This window comes from Mirounga angustirostris, unplaced genomic scaffold, assembly GCF_029215605.1.
Source record: "Mirounga angustirostris isolate CCGP_5_RB_7025 unplaced genomic scaffold, mMirAng1.0.hap1 SCAF_9, whole genome shotgun sequence".
Taxonomy (NCBI): Eukaryota; Metazoa; Chordata; class Mammalia; order Carnivora; family Phocidae; genus Mirounga; species Mirounga angustirostris.
Window position 1 is genome coordinate 75,730,436 of NW_026991717.1, and position 16,061 is coordinate 75,746,496.

The window sequence follows — 16,061 nt, forward strand, 5'->3', positions numbered from 1 at the left end:
CTAGGCCATTTTATGGGGCTCTAACTCATTATTTTTAATAGCTTCACCACATAATATTCTGCAATACTATAATTTATTCAGTCACTCTCCTGTTAAAGAGGTCAGGCTGTTTCCTAACTTTTGCCATTGCAAATAATATTGTGATATATACCCTTTGTCCCTATATTCCTGTGTATTGGTGCATTAAGTTTTACTGGATAGAGTCTCAAAAGCTGCAATTTTATAGCATTTCTTACATCAACATTGTATAAGAATGATTATTTTCTATATCTGTGCCAGCACTTTTTTTTTTAAGATTTTATTTATTTATTAGAGAGAGAGAGAGAGAGAGAAAGCACAAGCAGCGGGAATGGCAGGCAGAGGGAGAAGCAGGCTCCCTGCTGAGCAAGGAGCCTGATGCAGGACTCGATCCCAGGACCCTGGGATTATGACCTGAGCCGAAGGCAGATGCTTAACGGACTGAGCCACCCAGGCGTCCCATGTGCTAGCACTTTTAAATTTATAAACACATATGCACACACATACACACATATTTTTGTGTTCCCAAAATATGTGTATTAGTAACACACATAGAATTTTATCTATTTGTTAAAAAAAAAGTATAATGCTGTGATGTTGATTCATTATTTCCCTGATGCCTAGTATGTTCATTGGATATCTCCATTTCTTTTTTCCGTAAAGTGCTTTTTCATAAACTTGGCCTATTTTTCTCCTTTTTTTCCCCCTATATAGGAGTTCTCTGTAGAGTTACTAATTCATTGTCATGTGTGCAATCTAGATTTTTTTCAAGGATACTGTCATTTTTGCTTATTAATGGTGTATTCTGCTATACCAAAAATATAAAGTATTTATATTCCAAATCTTAACCTATTCCTTTGTTTTGTGTTTTCTTCTTGCTTAAGAAAGTCATCCTCAACTTAATTTCACACACTATAATTTACAGTTTCAATCTTGAATGCATTGAGATTTATTTTTGCATATTGTACAGGGTGGAGGTCTAAATTTATTTTCTTTCAGGTGAGTAGTCAAGTGTACCAGCACCATTTATTAAATAAAACATCCTTTTCTAAAATGAATTAAAATGACACTTAAATATTACTCTGGACCAGGCAGCATTCTAAACACTTTTCATGTATTCATTCATTTAAGAATCATGCAACCCTATGAACTAGGCACTATTATTATTCACATTTTACATTGAGAAACACACATGGCAAAGTTAAGAATGTTTCTTCAAATCAGAAAATTAGGAAGTGGCAAAGATTTGATTTGAAGCCAGGAATAATGACTCCAGATCACAGTTCTCTTAACGCCTAAGTGATACTACCTTTCTTAATGTATAATAAAATAAAGTAAATTTTCATATATACTTGGATTTCTGAAATCTCTATTATGTTTCACTGACTATATCTGTTTGTGTTAGTACCACATTCCTTTTATTATCATAGCTTTATAGTAAATTTTAATACTGAGTGAAGTATGTCATCCCACAAAATATTATTTTTCTTGATATTCTTTTATTAATAGCCTTATGGTAATTCTTAGGCACTTATTTTTCATATGGATATTAAAATCACTTGCCTTTGTTTATCTCTCAAAACCAAAAAAATTTGGGAGAAAATTAAAACTACAATACATTTGTGTTTTAATTTAAAGGTATTGATATTTCTATATTAAACTGTCTCTTCCAAAATTATTTTAAGTCTATTCATTAAGGAAGTGTTTTATGTACTTATCTGAAAATTGTACATTCCCTTGATAGGGATTCTACGCTTTTTTGGTTCAGTTTATTCTTGGGAAGTCTTGAAGATTTTGATATGTATATGACATTCACTAAGAAACTGCACTCAAATATTAGTGATTTTTTTAATATTAGCATTTCATAAGGCTCTTCCTAGTAGTAAGCAAATTACATAAACTCTCATGTATATAATAAAATCAATACGTTCACTTAAAAAGGACATTTGGATTTCACTATTTTTCTAGAACTTTCTTAAATACACTTCTAAAGAACACTATCTTGACATCTCACACACATACACACACATGCTGAAGGAAATGAAATTAATTTCGATATTTTGGTGGAGAACTATAATTCTTGAGACAAGAGATAAGAGCTTGACTGGCTTTCACACTGTGTTCTGAGTAAAACAGAAGTCTAATGAAGAAGGCTATATCCCTTTAACTTAACCTTTTTATTCAATACAGAAACACATAAATACAGAGAACAAACTGGTGTTGCCAGAAAGGAAGGGAGGAAGGAAAGGTGAAATAGGTGAAGAGGATAAAGAGTTACAGACTTCCAGTTATAAAATAAATAAGTCACAGAGATGAAAAGGACAGCATAGGGAATAGGGTCAATAATATTATAATAATGTTATGTGGTGACAGAAAGTAACTACACTTTTCATAGAATTGTTGAATCACCATGTTGCACACCTAAAACTAATTTAACATTGTATGTCAACCAAACTTAAGTAATAAGAATTAAAAAAAAAAAAACCTTTATCCAGTTGGTTTATATTTTTAGAGAACTTATGTTCAAAATTTCATTTGAAGAGATTTTCAAAAATAAAGTTTTAAACATATAGGCTGTAAGCCTATTCTTCCTCCTAATACTAGTCATTCAACAAATATTTATTGAGAACTTATTATGTTCCAGGTTACTGCTTCTGATAGATGAGAGAATAAAACAAAGATCCTTGTAATCATGCAACTTACTTTCTAGGAAAGTGAGAGAGACGACACACAGTAAATATGACAATACACAAAGTATATGGTATTCTATGAGGTGATGGAAAAAAAAACAAACAAAACAGGAATACTGGGAGCAGGGGGAGGTCAGTTTGCAGTATTATATGGGGTAGTCAGGTAGGCCTTATAGAGAAGGTTTAATCTGAACTAAAACTTGAGGGCTATTAAGGTGTTAGTCAAGTAGATCTCAGAGATAAAATAATTTCATGCAGAAAGAAAAGCAAGAGCTAAATACTGAGGCAAGAGCATGCCTAATGCCTGCAATGAAAAGCAAGCAGGTCAATTTGGCTGGGGCGGAATGAGTAGGGAGGTGAGGTAGGAAATGAAGTGAAAGAGGTAATGTGGCAAGGGCCAGATCTTGCATGTTAATGGGTGTCATTTTGGGGATTTTGGTTTTTACTGAGTGAAATGGGAAATGATTATAGGTACAGGCAAAGGAAAAAAAATCTGACACATTTTAAAAGAAATACAGACTTTATGGAGAACAGACTTTTGGAGAGCAAGGGTAGAAAGGCAGGAAACCCTATATGGAAGCTGTTGCAATAATTCAGACTTGGACTAGGGTAGCAGCAGATGTAATGAGAAGTGATTAAGATTCTACATCCTTTAGTAAAGGTAGAGTCACAATTGTTTCTTATAGGAACTGGACTTGGAATACAAAAGAAAAGAGATGAGGGTGAATCCAAGATTTCTGTTCTGAGCAAGTGGATGTATGGTGCTGTCTTCTACTGAGATGGTAAAGGCTGATATAGATGGAACAGGTTTGGGGTAGTTTTTTGGATTGTTGAATTTGAGAGGTCTATTAGATATGCAAATGGAAACTGCTGCACAGGAAACTGAATATAGTCTATAGTTTCACTGTCAAATCTGGATTAGAGATAAGTATGAACCCAAGTTATGTGGAACCTGAATCATACAATTTTAAGGGATATCTTTGGGAAATACATTCAAAATTATGAACATAAAATTAGGTACAGTGTCTTGTAGTAAGCTTGAGGTGAGAAATCTTAAGGCTTAAGCTTCATTGGTTCATAGTAAACCTGTCTCACACTAAAGACATAAATTTTGCAGATTGTCAGCATATGAAAGACATGGTATTAGATAAGGAGAAAGAAAAGTATAAATCCAGAAGTCACTTCAAGTATTAAGATGTGGAGCACTCCAAACATTCAGTGGGATGAGGGGAGGAACTAGCAAAGGATTTTGAGACAAAGCACATGGTATGATGCAGAAGACAAATCATGAGTGTGCAGTATCCTGGACGCCAAGTAAAGAAGACATACCAAGGAAATGGAAGTGATAAATTATGACAAATACTGCTGATAGGCCAAGTAATATGTGCACTGAGAACAGACAACTGGAATTAGCAATGTGGTCATCACTGATGTCCTTGGCAAACACAGTGTTGTTGGAATGGTGGAGGAAAAATCTTGCTGGAGTGGATTTAGAAAGACTGGGAAGAGAGATATTAGAAAACAGTAGGGAAAATTTATGAATTTTGCTACAGAGGAGTATAAGGAGGGGGCAATGTACTGTATAGTGACTAACATGACATAATAAAAAAATATAATAGAATAAAATCCATCAAGCTAAGCACAACTAAGCAAGCCACAAAAAAAAAAAAAAAAAGGGAGGGGCATTAGTTGATGCCAGGAGTGGGATTGAAAGAAGTTTTGTTTTGTCTTTTAAGATGGGAGAAAAAACAGATATATGTATGCTGGTGGGAATGATTCCACAGAGACAAAAAACTTGAAAGATAAAGGAGAAAAAAGGAACTGCTGAAGGGATGTCCTTGAGTAAAGGAAGAAGGATGAGATTTAATGTATAACTGAAATTACTGGCTTTAGGTTGGAGAAGGTAAGATAACAGAAGAAAATGTAGACTATGTGGGTAAAATACTGGCTCAGTGAAGTAGGAAGTAAGGTCATCAGTTGGGAGTGAGGAGGGAGTAAGAGATATTGGAAGGTTAGATATGGGAATTCTTAGATGGCCCCATGATCTCTGCCTCCTTGATGCTACTTTTTGTGCAATTCTCTCCATTTGAATGTGGGTGAAAATTGTGACTTGATTCTAATCAACAGAATGTGTCAAAAAGATGGAATGTCAGTACTGTGATTAAGTTATGTTGTATGGCAAAGGAGGTGAGAAGTCGCTTCTATGATTAGGTTCAATATATAAGACTCCATCTTGCTAGCACACACTGGAGAAAGATTCTCCTGCTGGCTTTGCAAGATGCAAAAAGCCATGGTGCAAAGTGCCCACTGGAGAGAGAGTCATACTGCCTGGAACTTGGGCAGCCTCTAGAATCTGATGGTTGCCTCTTGCCAACAGACAGTTAAGAAGTCAGCACCCTCAGCCATACAACTGCAAGGAACTGAATGCTGCCATCAACCTGGATCCCCTTAGAAGGGGATTAGGCTCCAGTCAAGTTTCTAGATGAGAATGCACTCCATCCGATACTCTGATTGCAGTTTTGTGAGACCACGAACAGAGAACTTGGTGAAGCAGTGCCTGGATTCTTGACTACGGAAAGTGTAAGATAATAAATGGGTGTTGTTTGAACCACTGCGTAATTTGTTACACAGCAAAAGAAAACTAATACAGGGGTTGAAAGAAGAGAACTTATGAAATAGCCATCTAGAAAGTAAAAAAGTGAAAGGGCTTATGACTGGAAGAATTAAGGGTCCATTTGAGATCTACAGCCATGAATTTAAAGAAAGACCAGCTGAGTTTTACCTGTGTTTTCCTGTAACCACAGCAAGGGTGCTATATATGAGTTACCTGTTTTCATGTTTCATTATATTTTGGTATATAATTTCAAATTCATCAGTCAGTAAGTAAATGTCTATAAAGCACATATTTCTGCAATCATTATTTTTCCTTTTTCTCTTCATGAAATTTGAGAAGAATCCCATGAGAGCTAAGAACCAGGAACCTAAAATTAAAGCTGGAATTTAATTTTTGGCACCATTGACTGATTAACAAAACCATTTTGTTGAATTTTGAAGTAACTGAAAAATTTAGTATCAATAACTTAGAACTGATGATCAAACCCAACTAATTGTTTTTTATTTTGTTTTTAAGGTTTTTGAAAACACATTGCTTAAAGAATCTAATTATATTTATATCTTTATATTTGCTTCATAGTTAAAATTCCACATGTAAGAAATTTCAAAGTTGCACCTTGCAATATGCGACACATGCAAAAAACAGTCCAAGTTGGAAAACTATTAGCCCTACTAACTTTTCTTTCTCATTAGGGAAATAACAGCAATTTGCTTTATCATTACACAACATACAACTTAGTACTCTCACTAGTGAAGAAAATAATTGTAGAGTAGTTTAAACTATCTAGAAAAAGAATAGAGAGACTTTGATTACAGAAATATTTTGGAGTTAAAAAAGCAGCAAGCAACACTAGTATCTTAGAATTCTTAGAATTCTTCAGTTTCAAAAGCTCTATGCTATGCTACTTACCATCTTAAAGAATATTCTTTCTTTTTCATATCACTTGAAAGATACTTCAGAACAAAATAAATTAAATAAACAAAACCTAACACTTATGGTTAACATTACATTCTAGATACTGTACTGTTCAAGAACAATGAATTTATTTCATTCTTTAACCCTATGAGATGCTACTATTTGGATTTCATAAAAGGGAAAACTGAAACCCAATTTACTCAGCAAGTAAGTGCCAGAACAAGGATTTGATCATAGGCAATTTGGCACCAGTCTTGACTTATAACCACCATTCTGTAGGACTTCTCATATGATAGTCCTTCAATTTTCAGGGGGAAATTATTATAGACCAACAACACTGTAGATACAGTCTGCCTCTCTGACCTGTGGAAATAGTCTGGCCTGTAGAAACATGAGGGTAGAAAAAGTAAAATTTAGTATGTACTGAAACACGTAATCATTTTTAAAAGAATAGAACAAGTTTTTAATGTTGAAACTGCAATAAAACTTACTCCTTGGTGTATTTTCTGTGCTTCTTACTTTTGGGTTTTCTGAATATTAATAGTCCCTTAGCCCTTTTTATCACATTATTGTGATAATGTGACATCACTGTAACGTAGACAAACTATTCTGGAAATGGAACTCAGTCATAACTCATTTAACTGTTATTGATGAAAATAACACAAACAGTTGTCTGGGCATATTTTATATTGGTTTATAAAAGTTCACAAGGAGAAAGTTTATAGTTTTAACAGCAGAGGGTATCATATTAGCTGTAACACATGAAAATAATTCTCTTATAGGTTTAAAAGTTCATTTTAATTATGGAGATTTTAATATGATCATATTAGAACCCATTTTTCTATCTTGGTTACCCTTACAGATCTAAGCTAATATAGAGTGAATTTGAATTCATTGGGAAATACGGAGGGAATAAAATGATCACAAAATACTAATAACATAAGGATGGATGATGACTACAATTCCTTTAATAAACTTAAAAATCTTGTTTTGTTCTTCTTGTATATCTTGCCTCGTGTTATCCAGGAGATATTATGCTTGTTTGTATAAAAACAGAAGAAACCAGAATATAAATAAAATATATTTAACAACTATAACTGAGTATAGTGGACAAAGTACAAAACCACAAAGATTTATTATTTCAAATATTAGAAAAAGAATTGGTAGAAGTGGATATAGTAACATATCTAGAGGGCAAAAATATTACCAGACTTCAATGTATAAACTAGCCTTTTTAAGAAATCATTTAATAAAAATTCACATGTTCATATGAAATAAATAAAAGAAAATATAAATCTAACTTTAAAGACAAAATTACTGAGATAGTTTTTCTTTCCAGATCCAAGATTTTTTACATTGTTCGTTGAGAAAAATCATTAGTTTTGTTTTTATTGCTGCTGCACTCATTTGTCTTGTTTTTGTTTGGAAAGGAAAGAATGATAAAGTACAAGAGAAATATTTAAAAAATAAAGTTAGTTGTTGTCCCAATAGTTCTCTATATCATGTGGCTAAAGTTCACTTAAGAGATAAGGTATATAGAGTAAAAATGTATAAACACTTTTTTTAACCTCATGCATTAATATTACAAGCTTTGTTCCCACTTTATGTCATACCATTTCCTTCAACGAGAGGTGCTGAGATTCATCACTAGAGATATATGTAGTATTTTAACCAAGTTATTGGGACTAAAATGTGAATATTACAGTTTTGTCTAAAGGGAATGCTACTGCATAAGATGAAAATCAAGCTCCTACTATAGAATAACATCGTACCCTATGTTAGTCTTGCTTCCAGTTATTATTTTAACATTTTTCCTGAGGTTGCAAAAGTATTAGACTCAATAACTAAGCAAAATAATTCTGACAGCCTTATATTAGATTACATGCAAAAGGCACATTTAATATAGTTAGCAAATATAGTTCAAAGTTAATAATTTATTGGTCAACTATATGAAAAATATATTAAAAAGATAAGCTTTTGTTTAATAATTGAATAATCCCATAAGGCCTTGTATTAGTGGAAAAGTAGAAATATTAAAGAAAATAACATCTCTCACCTAAATGAAGCTCAACTCAGACAAAATGAAAATGTGTTTAATCATTTTAATGAATATATTTTCAACATTTGTCAAATACAGTATGGCTCTGTTTTACATAAGATATTTTAGATGAATTATTTAAATGTGCCAAAAATAACTACATTTGAAAAATGACCTACAAATATTCAGTACCAAAACAATCGTCAAATCAAACTAATATATATCTAATTGCAAAGTCTGCCACTCCACTAAAGAAAATGGTCATATTAAATTAGAAGACTATACCATTTCCTAAGTTGGAAAACAGAAATAAAATTATCACAAACACCAATTTTCAGTTACTTTTAGATTGCTAGAAATGTTTTTCATTGGAAGTTGAAAATTGTTTACACAGTAAGGCATGTCTGAAATAAAAAACAAATGAAAATGCATTCACTTTTAAAGATATACCTTTGCTCAATAAGTCATATTTATACATTTTTTTACATATATGATATTCTTAACTTATATACCAATAATCCTAGGAAGAACCAATAATGGAGATTATAAACAATGACTCAATAAATAACACGCAGAGCTCCAGAAAGTCATAATTTTAAGGGAAAACCCCCAAATTCGAGGCGTCTACCATCTGAATATATTTTTGTTATCTAAAGTTAAAAAACTGCATATAAATATTCAGGAATAATCGATCTTTCTTTCTCAGGTTATTTGGAATCTGACCATGGTGCACATATGTGAATGAACGAATACATCCTTAACCCACCATTATCCTTCTCTCCAGTGTGCAGGCAATCACCCGTGAAAAGTATGGTGTAGATGACAGGATGATACTGTACCTGATTAGCTCTGGAGGTGGTCATGGGGTCAGATGGAGAGGACTTGGTGGTAGTTGGGGAAGATGGCAATGTCTGGGAACAAAGCAGTTCAGGAGCAAATCAACCTTTAAAAGCCTTAAACTGATCATTTAAATAAAACAAAATAAAATAAAATGTAATATAACGAGAACAAAATCCTAGGAACAAATTTTTCTCCTACTCATTCAAATTTAATGGAATTTAAGATCAACTAAGTAACTAATGCATGTAAATATGCATGCATAAGCATGTAAAAATAAATTCATGACTTGAAATCATGATGGTGACAGATACAAAATCCACATGAGCATTAAAGGCATCCTGACCATATTCATGAATAGTAGTCTCTTTTCTTTCTCTCTTGTTTGCTTGGGGGAAAAGAGATGTCAAACAAAAATTCAAGAAATTCAATGAGTAAGACTGAAAGAGTCCTTTTCCTATCAATGAATACAGTCGGGGATTGGAAGAAGTGGTGAAATGAAGTTTACTTTGGTATAAAAGCATCCACCTACTTAATATGTTGAACATCACCAACAAGTTGATTCCACATGAATTTAGGGATCCATACTTAAAAGCAACTAAATTTGCAGTTCTGAGTTCTTAAATCACATTATCTTCTAAAATATTAATTTTTAACAAATTTAGAGCCCGTCTGAAAATGTAAACATTAACCTCATATTAATAAACAAGTAACTAATAGCATTTTAACAAATTGCCATAATATTTTTTATCATTTCTGTTGAAGACTAAAAATTTAATATAGATGTGATTGTAGCCTTATCAGCCTGTGTTGAATATAAGCACAAAAATATTAGGAATCATATTTATTGTTCACTTCATTCCAAAATGCTTCTACATACTATATATAAAATATGTTGTATGAGACCATAATATACTTGTTGAATAATCCATTAATATATTTTAAAAACTTCTCAAGTCTAATAGAATAACCTTGAAGTGTAAGATGTTAAACTTTTCTCTTTTTAAAAAAATATATTTTCACTTAGCAAATAGCATTGCTTAAGTAGCTCTCTCAATAGATAATATTTCCTAATAGGTGAAATGGGGTAGTTTTATAATACAGACACAATTCTATGTGGACATTTTGTTTTATATTAATAATTATGCATCAAAATTACTCAGATATGAGCAAAAGCATAACTTTAAAGGTTCAGCAGTGCCAGGAAAAGCAGATAAAATTACTTCATAAAATCACATTTCTTCATTTGAGATTTCAAAAGTTCTGATTTGGGTGGAACAAAGCAGTTAAGCATAAAAGAAAGGATAGGAAATTCACAGGCTTCTACTTAACTTACTGTTCTCCAGTAACAAAGTAAGATTGGTTCTAACATCAGATCATGTTATAAATAGTCCACTCCTCAAGTGATTCCTGGTTCTTCTAAGTTAAAACCTAAAATACGTTGAGGAAAACTACACTTCATGTTGAGTTATACCAAGGTTTTTGTTAAATCATATTTAAAAAGGGGGCAGGAGCTACATTCAGAAGTAAAACCTCATAAAAGAAGAAACAAAAAATTTAAATCCTTTGTTTTCTGTTTTCACTCTTTGTAATAAATTCCGCCATTTCTCCAGAGAGACTTTCATTTTCAGTTATTAAAAATTGCTCTAATATTTTCTTTTCATGCAATTCTATGCTGGAACATATATTATTGACTTCAGGTTACTATATGATGAATAGTAAAGATTTTATTTTCCCACCTCTGGTTATGATTGTTATTACAGAGAATTCCTGGGAGTAGTTAACATACATTTAAAAATCTGTTCTGTACTTATCTCAGATTATGAGGTTGCTGATGAACAGACGTGAAATAAATATAGAGGTCATTTCCCCCCAAATAGGTTAGAATTTAAGTTCATTAAACTACAGAAGCACTAAGTATGTGTTGGGGTCTTGTATTTCCATCAGGGTAAAATCAACCTGAAGTACCACAGGTTCACAAGGACATCCACCTTGCCCTGGATATGAATTCTCAATAAGGTACTACAACACTGCAAAGAATGATGTGGAAAAAGTAGTAATATTAAGTGGCTCAGAATTTGTAGTCACTTAGATTAATATTATCTTCTGTCAGTTTATTCAATCCCTTTCTTTTTGCTTGGCATATATATGAAATATTGGACATGTATTATTAGTAACTGATACAACTCATAGTTACATCATTGCCCTTAATAATTCTGATGCTATTTATTTCTCACAGAAACAAAAAACAGTAACTTTAAACGTCAGGGAAAATATTAATATGTCTAAATCATTAAAATTTGCTTATCAAATATCATAATCTGATAAGAAATTAAAGTTTAATATTTCAAATAAACTGGTGAAAACCATATAAATTTGAGCTTCAAGGGATAAGATTATCAAAATATCACAATAAATTGTTTCTAAAAATATTTTCTTCATTTAAATTCCTAGAATAATGAGTACATAATGAAATAAACACATGATGAGTTTTGTAGCTATTATTCACATAGATAGTTTAAACACAAAATGTCTCCTCCCTTTACCAACTTAAGTTATAACAATAAAAAGATTCCAGAAAGTTTTCATTTTGGTTGATTTTGTAAAGTACTAGCTACAAAAAATTGTTCTAACAAATAGATAAATGTAAATATATTAAAATAATGCCTTTAATTAAAAATGTTTATTAATTAGATTAATGAAACATCTTTGGTAGTTTTCTTAACAACAGAAATAGAACCAAAGAATCCATAAGAAATATTTCAATGTACAATATAAGTGTATGATATGTTTGTTTCCCTATATTTTATAAACAAAACATTTACTTCTACTTACTACACAGATTTAAAATTTAGTGGTTTCAAGTTAAAAATCATTTAGTAAAATTTCTGTTACACATCATAAAGATGTAACTAACTGAATATCCATATAAGCAACAGTATATTAAAATATTTATTATAAAAAACATGAACAAAGGACACTCTCCTCTAAAAATGCTTTCTTTACATTTATGAAATAGTGATTGTGAAGGACAGTCATTTTTTAAGCACAATTTTATCTTTCAAATGGAAAAGTATAATATGTTTTTATTTACACGAATTGACTAGCTGTTTAAGAATTCTGCTTTAAAGACTGAAGGCTGAATTACTTGTTGCAGAAAAATTTAAAGTATTTTACAATTTCAAAATAGTGGGTCCTTTGAAATAGTTTTAAAATATTCATGATTTAACAATAGACATTTCGTTAAAATGTAGATATAATTAGGCTTCTGGGAATAAGAACTAGAAAGTAATTACAAATTGTAAAATGCATTCTTGTTAACAAGTGACAGTTTTGCTGGACCAGAAAATATTACTATAAATAAACTCTAATATACACAGCTTATCTCCAAGCAAATCTACAGTAACAGACTGTCAAGAACCTCTGATATTTATAGATATAGTGAGAACAGCAGTAAACAGCAAATCTCAATTGTAATTCAAAATCTATTACTAGCTGAGTAGTATTACTCAAGTAATCTCCTTCCCAAACCTGTGTTTTGAGTTCTGTTAAATAAATCTGTATAGTGCTCTATTAAAAAAGAAAAGATAAAATATGTGAATATGTAACTGTCATCTTTGGTTTTTCATTGTGACAAGTATCCTCCCCTCCTTCCCATGTCTGAACTACCTGGAACCCCTCAGCACTAATATAAACTCATGTTGTCCAATTTACACAGGTCTTTCAGAATTTATTCTTATTCCATAGCTTATTTTCCTCATAATTGCTGTCCTGTACGTTTATCCTTTTCTTCAATCCTTCAATCCCATGTGTTTTATCTACTTTTCAACTGATAGTCTTCATTACCTGAAAGAAATCATGATTTTTCAGAATGAACTTCCTTACTACAATTGACTACATTTGAACTTTTTCCATTTTCCAAACTACCTTTTTTCTGAATCTTCTTATTCTTTTCATTATAGACAAAACTGTATACTCAGACCTCCCATCCTTCATAAGTTAGGACCTTAACACCCTAAATATTAACTTTCTACCACTCCTGAGACATCTTGTACCCTCACAGTAATCTCATTTCTAATTTCTCTGCCATTTCAAGCTCCTTTTTATTCTTTAACACAAGCCATTCCCTCTTGAGTGGCAGGGGTTATGTGAGCCTCCCTTATCTAACTTGTATTTTACTCCTTTGTATATCCAAAATTCCAAATCAGCATTTCTACCCTTCATACCATTTTTTCTCCTTACCTAACTGGACTGTTAACTTTTAGGAAATAATATTAGTAGGAAATAATGACTTTGCTTTCACCATGTGATTAACACTAGTTTTTAAATCACCAATAATTTCCTATTTAAAAAAATTTTTCCTTGTATTTTTCTCTGGGTATTTGATCCTTTTTAGCAACTTAAACTTTCCCTCCTTATTTTATCACAGGGAGTATTACTGATTTCCTTTTTATCTTTATGATTAATAAAGAGCACTTGCTAAGAACCAGGTATAGTTCTACTCAGTTAATACAATATCCCTATGAAATAGATTATTATTACTAGTCCCATGTTATAGGTAAAGAAGTTGAGGTACAGAGAAGCAAAACAACTCACTCAAAGGTACATAGCTGGTCAAATAAAGAGCCAGGAATTGAACCTGGGCAGTCCTGCTCCAGATCCTATGCACTTAACTATACTAGACTATAATGCCTATGACATACTTTTTCTGGTAACTGCTTCTTTATCTCATTTTTTGTTTTTCTCTTCTCCTACTATGAAGATGGTAAGTGAAATTATCGCCTTGAATGTAATTAAGGATCTGTATTTTCAGTTTTACATTCTCACCTGTACTTCTATAAAAGACTACTTCAAGAGAAAAGCATACTACTTACAACTTATTCAATCTGTCTGCAACACATGAAAATATTATCTCAAACAGGCACCTAACTAAAATTCACTTACTGCTTTCTAGGCTTCACCATTCTGCTTGGCTCAAAGCCATATATAATAATTTTTCATTCTTTTCTCACCATTTTGGAACTACAATAAATCAGTCTCAAAGCCTTAGAGATTTTACTTCGAAATATCTTTCAACTTCAGGTATTTGTCTCAACTTCACTACCAAAAGAGATTAGGTGTTTGTCATCTTCTTAAAATATTGCATAGTCTCTTAACTTTACCCTGACCCAAGACATTCTATTTTAAATGAGGTTCTCTTCTTGGATAAACTTATTCCAGACACTGAAAAGTCCCCAAAGAGAGACATCTATTGGATTTCGTTTTATCAGCATTGCTCAAAATTGGAGGCCATATAGCCCAGCGTTAAGATCAATTACCAGTTACATTTCCTTGGGTAAGTTACTCAATTCCTTTAAACATCAGCTTCCATAAGTATAACATGGATTCTGTACTCTTTCCCTGCTTCATAGGTTTTTGTGAAGATGGATAAAACGTGAGACTACATGTAAAGTGCATAGCACAACGGCTGGCACAGAAACAATAAACACCATAGATAGCATTATTATAATATTACTCATCCTTCATTCTTGACCACCAAACCTTTATTTATTTAGCCTGACAAAGCTTAACATTCCTTAGATTTGTGAGTGTTACATGAAAGAAGTTTAGAAAATATTATCTTACAAACCTTCAAACCTAAAGATCTGCATAGGAGATCACTCAGCTAATTGTCATAGTTCTCTTCTCCAACCAATAGCTAAACCTACAGGCAGCCTAAGAGTCGGTCTGGATTTTTATCACAGAAGGTAACAAAATGCAGAGGTGCCTCCTTTTGTTCTAACTTTCCAGAGAAATTAAAAGAGCTCTTTTGGGAAATATTAGGAAGTATCCATAGTCTACAGAATGCCCCTCGACCAGACACCCAAGGCTCTTTATTATCTGGTCCCACCCTATCTATCTAACATTAATTTCCTCTAAACTCCAACCCAAATGTTTCATTTCCATCACAAAAGTCTCCTTACTATTCAACCATTATATCTTTCTCCTCAAATCCATATTGTTTCACATGCCTAAAATAACTTTTTCTTTCTTCTCCTTTAATTAGGAAATTCCTATATAATCTTCAAGGCCCGGTTCAAATCTTCACCCATTTTATAAGACCAAATGTCACTCCTGCCTACATTTGTTTCACACGCCTCTGAACTTTTATAGTACATTGTTTATATTGTACTTTAGGTATATAATATGGTTTGACATTTTTATAAGTTATTTTAATCATTTATGATCTCTCCCAAACTAGTTTTAGAGAGCAAGGGCTATAATTTAATATATCCCGCAATTCAGGAAGAAGGAATTTAATAAATTCATGACAGAATGGATGAATAGTGAACACATTATGTGCTATTTTTGCCAATTTTTCATGACAGAAGTAAAATTCTTTGACGGAGTTAAGATTTCTTATATCTTCATTTGATTTTTTTAAATATAAGAGAATGCTCTAAATGCCTATAGTTGCTTTGCTCTTAATGTGGCTTTTCTTAAAAATACATTTGAGCCAAAAGGGAAAAAAAACTGCTGAAAATCTGTAACAGACAAAAGAAGTTAACAAATGCTAACTATATTACTGATTTGCGGTTCCTACCTTGTTTTAGGGTTTATTGTATTGACTCATTATGTACAGACAACTATATTTAGAGAAGGATTTGAGGGACTTAAAAGAAGAAGTTTCAATAATCCTAGGAGGGGAAAAAAGTATCATGCTCAAAATACAAAAAGGTGGAAATGGGTAAATGTGTATTAAATAATCTGGGCTAAAGACGTGCTCCAGAAATGAGTTCAGAACTTCTACAAACAGGGTTTAAATTATTTGAAGATCACTGAATGTCTCTGTTATTTGTGTGTCCTAAAGATAAAAAATAGTATGTTCCATGCTATAATTAATGTTTAACTTTGGTTTATTGGCTCTTGTTGTATATCAGTTTCCTAGTATACTGACTTGTAAAATAAG

At 32.1% G+C, this 16,061-nt stretch overlaps 1 protein-coding gene across 3 annotated transcripts in view; it reads right to left on the reverse strand.

Annotated features, from left to right (window-relative positions):
* Positions 1 to 16,061, reverse strand: part of NOVA1 (NOVA alternative splicing regulator 1) — a 149,413-nt gene that overhangs the window by 17,967 nt on the left and 115,385 nt on the right. For 2 of the 3 annotated variants that reach the window (XM_045900641.3, XM_045900643.3), the window contains one exon: positions 9,115 to 9,186. The exons of the other annotated variant lie outside the window; for it this stretch is intronic. In XM_045900641.3, the coding sequence (XP_045756597.1) occupies positions 9,115 to 9,186 (72 nt within the window). The remainder of the gene's footprint in view (positions 1 to 9,114; positions 9,187 to 16,061) is intronic. 3 annotated transcript variants of the gene reach the window in all.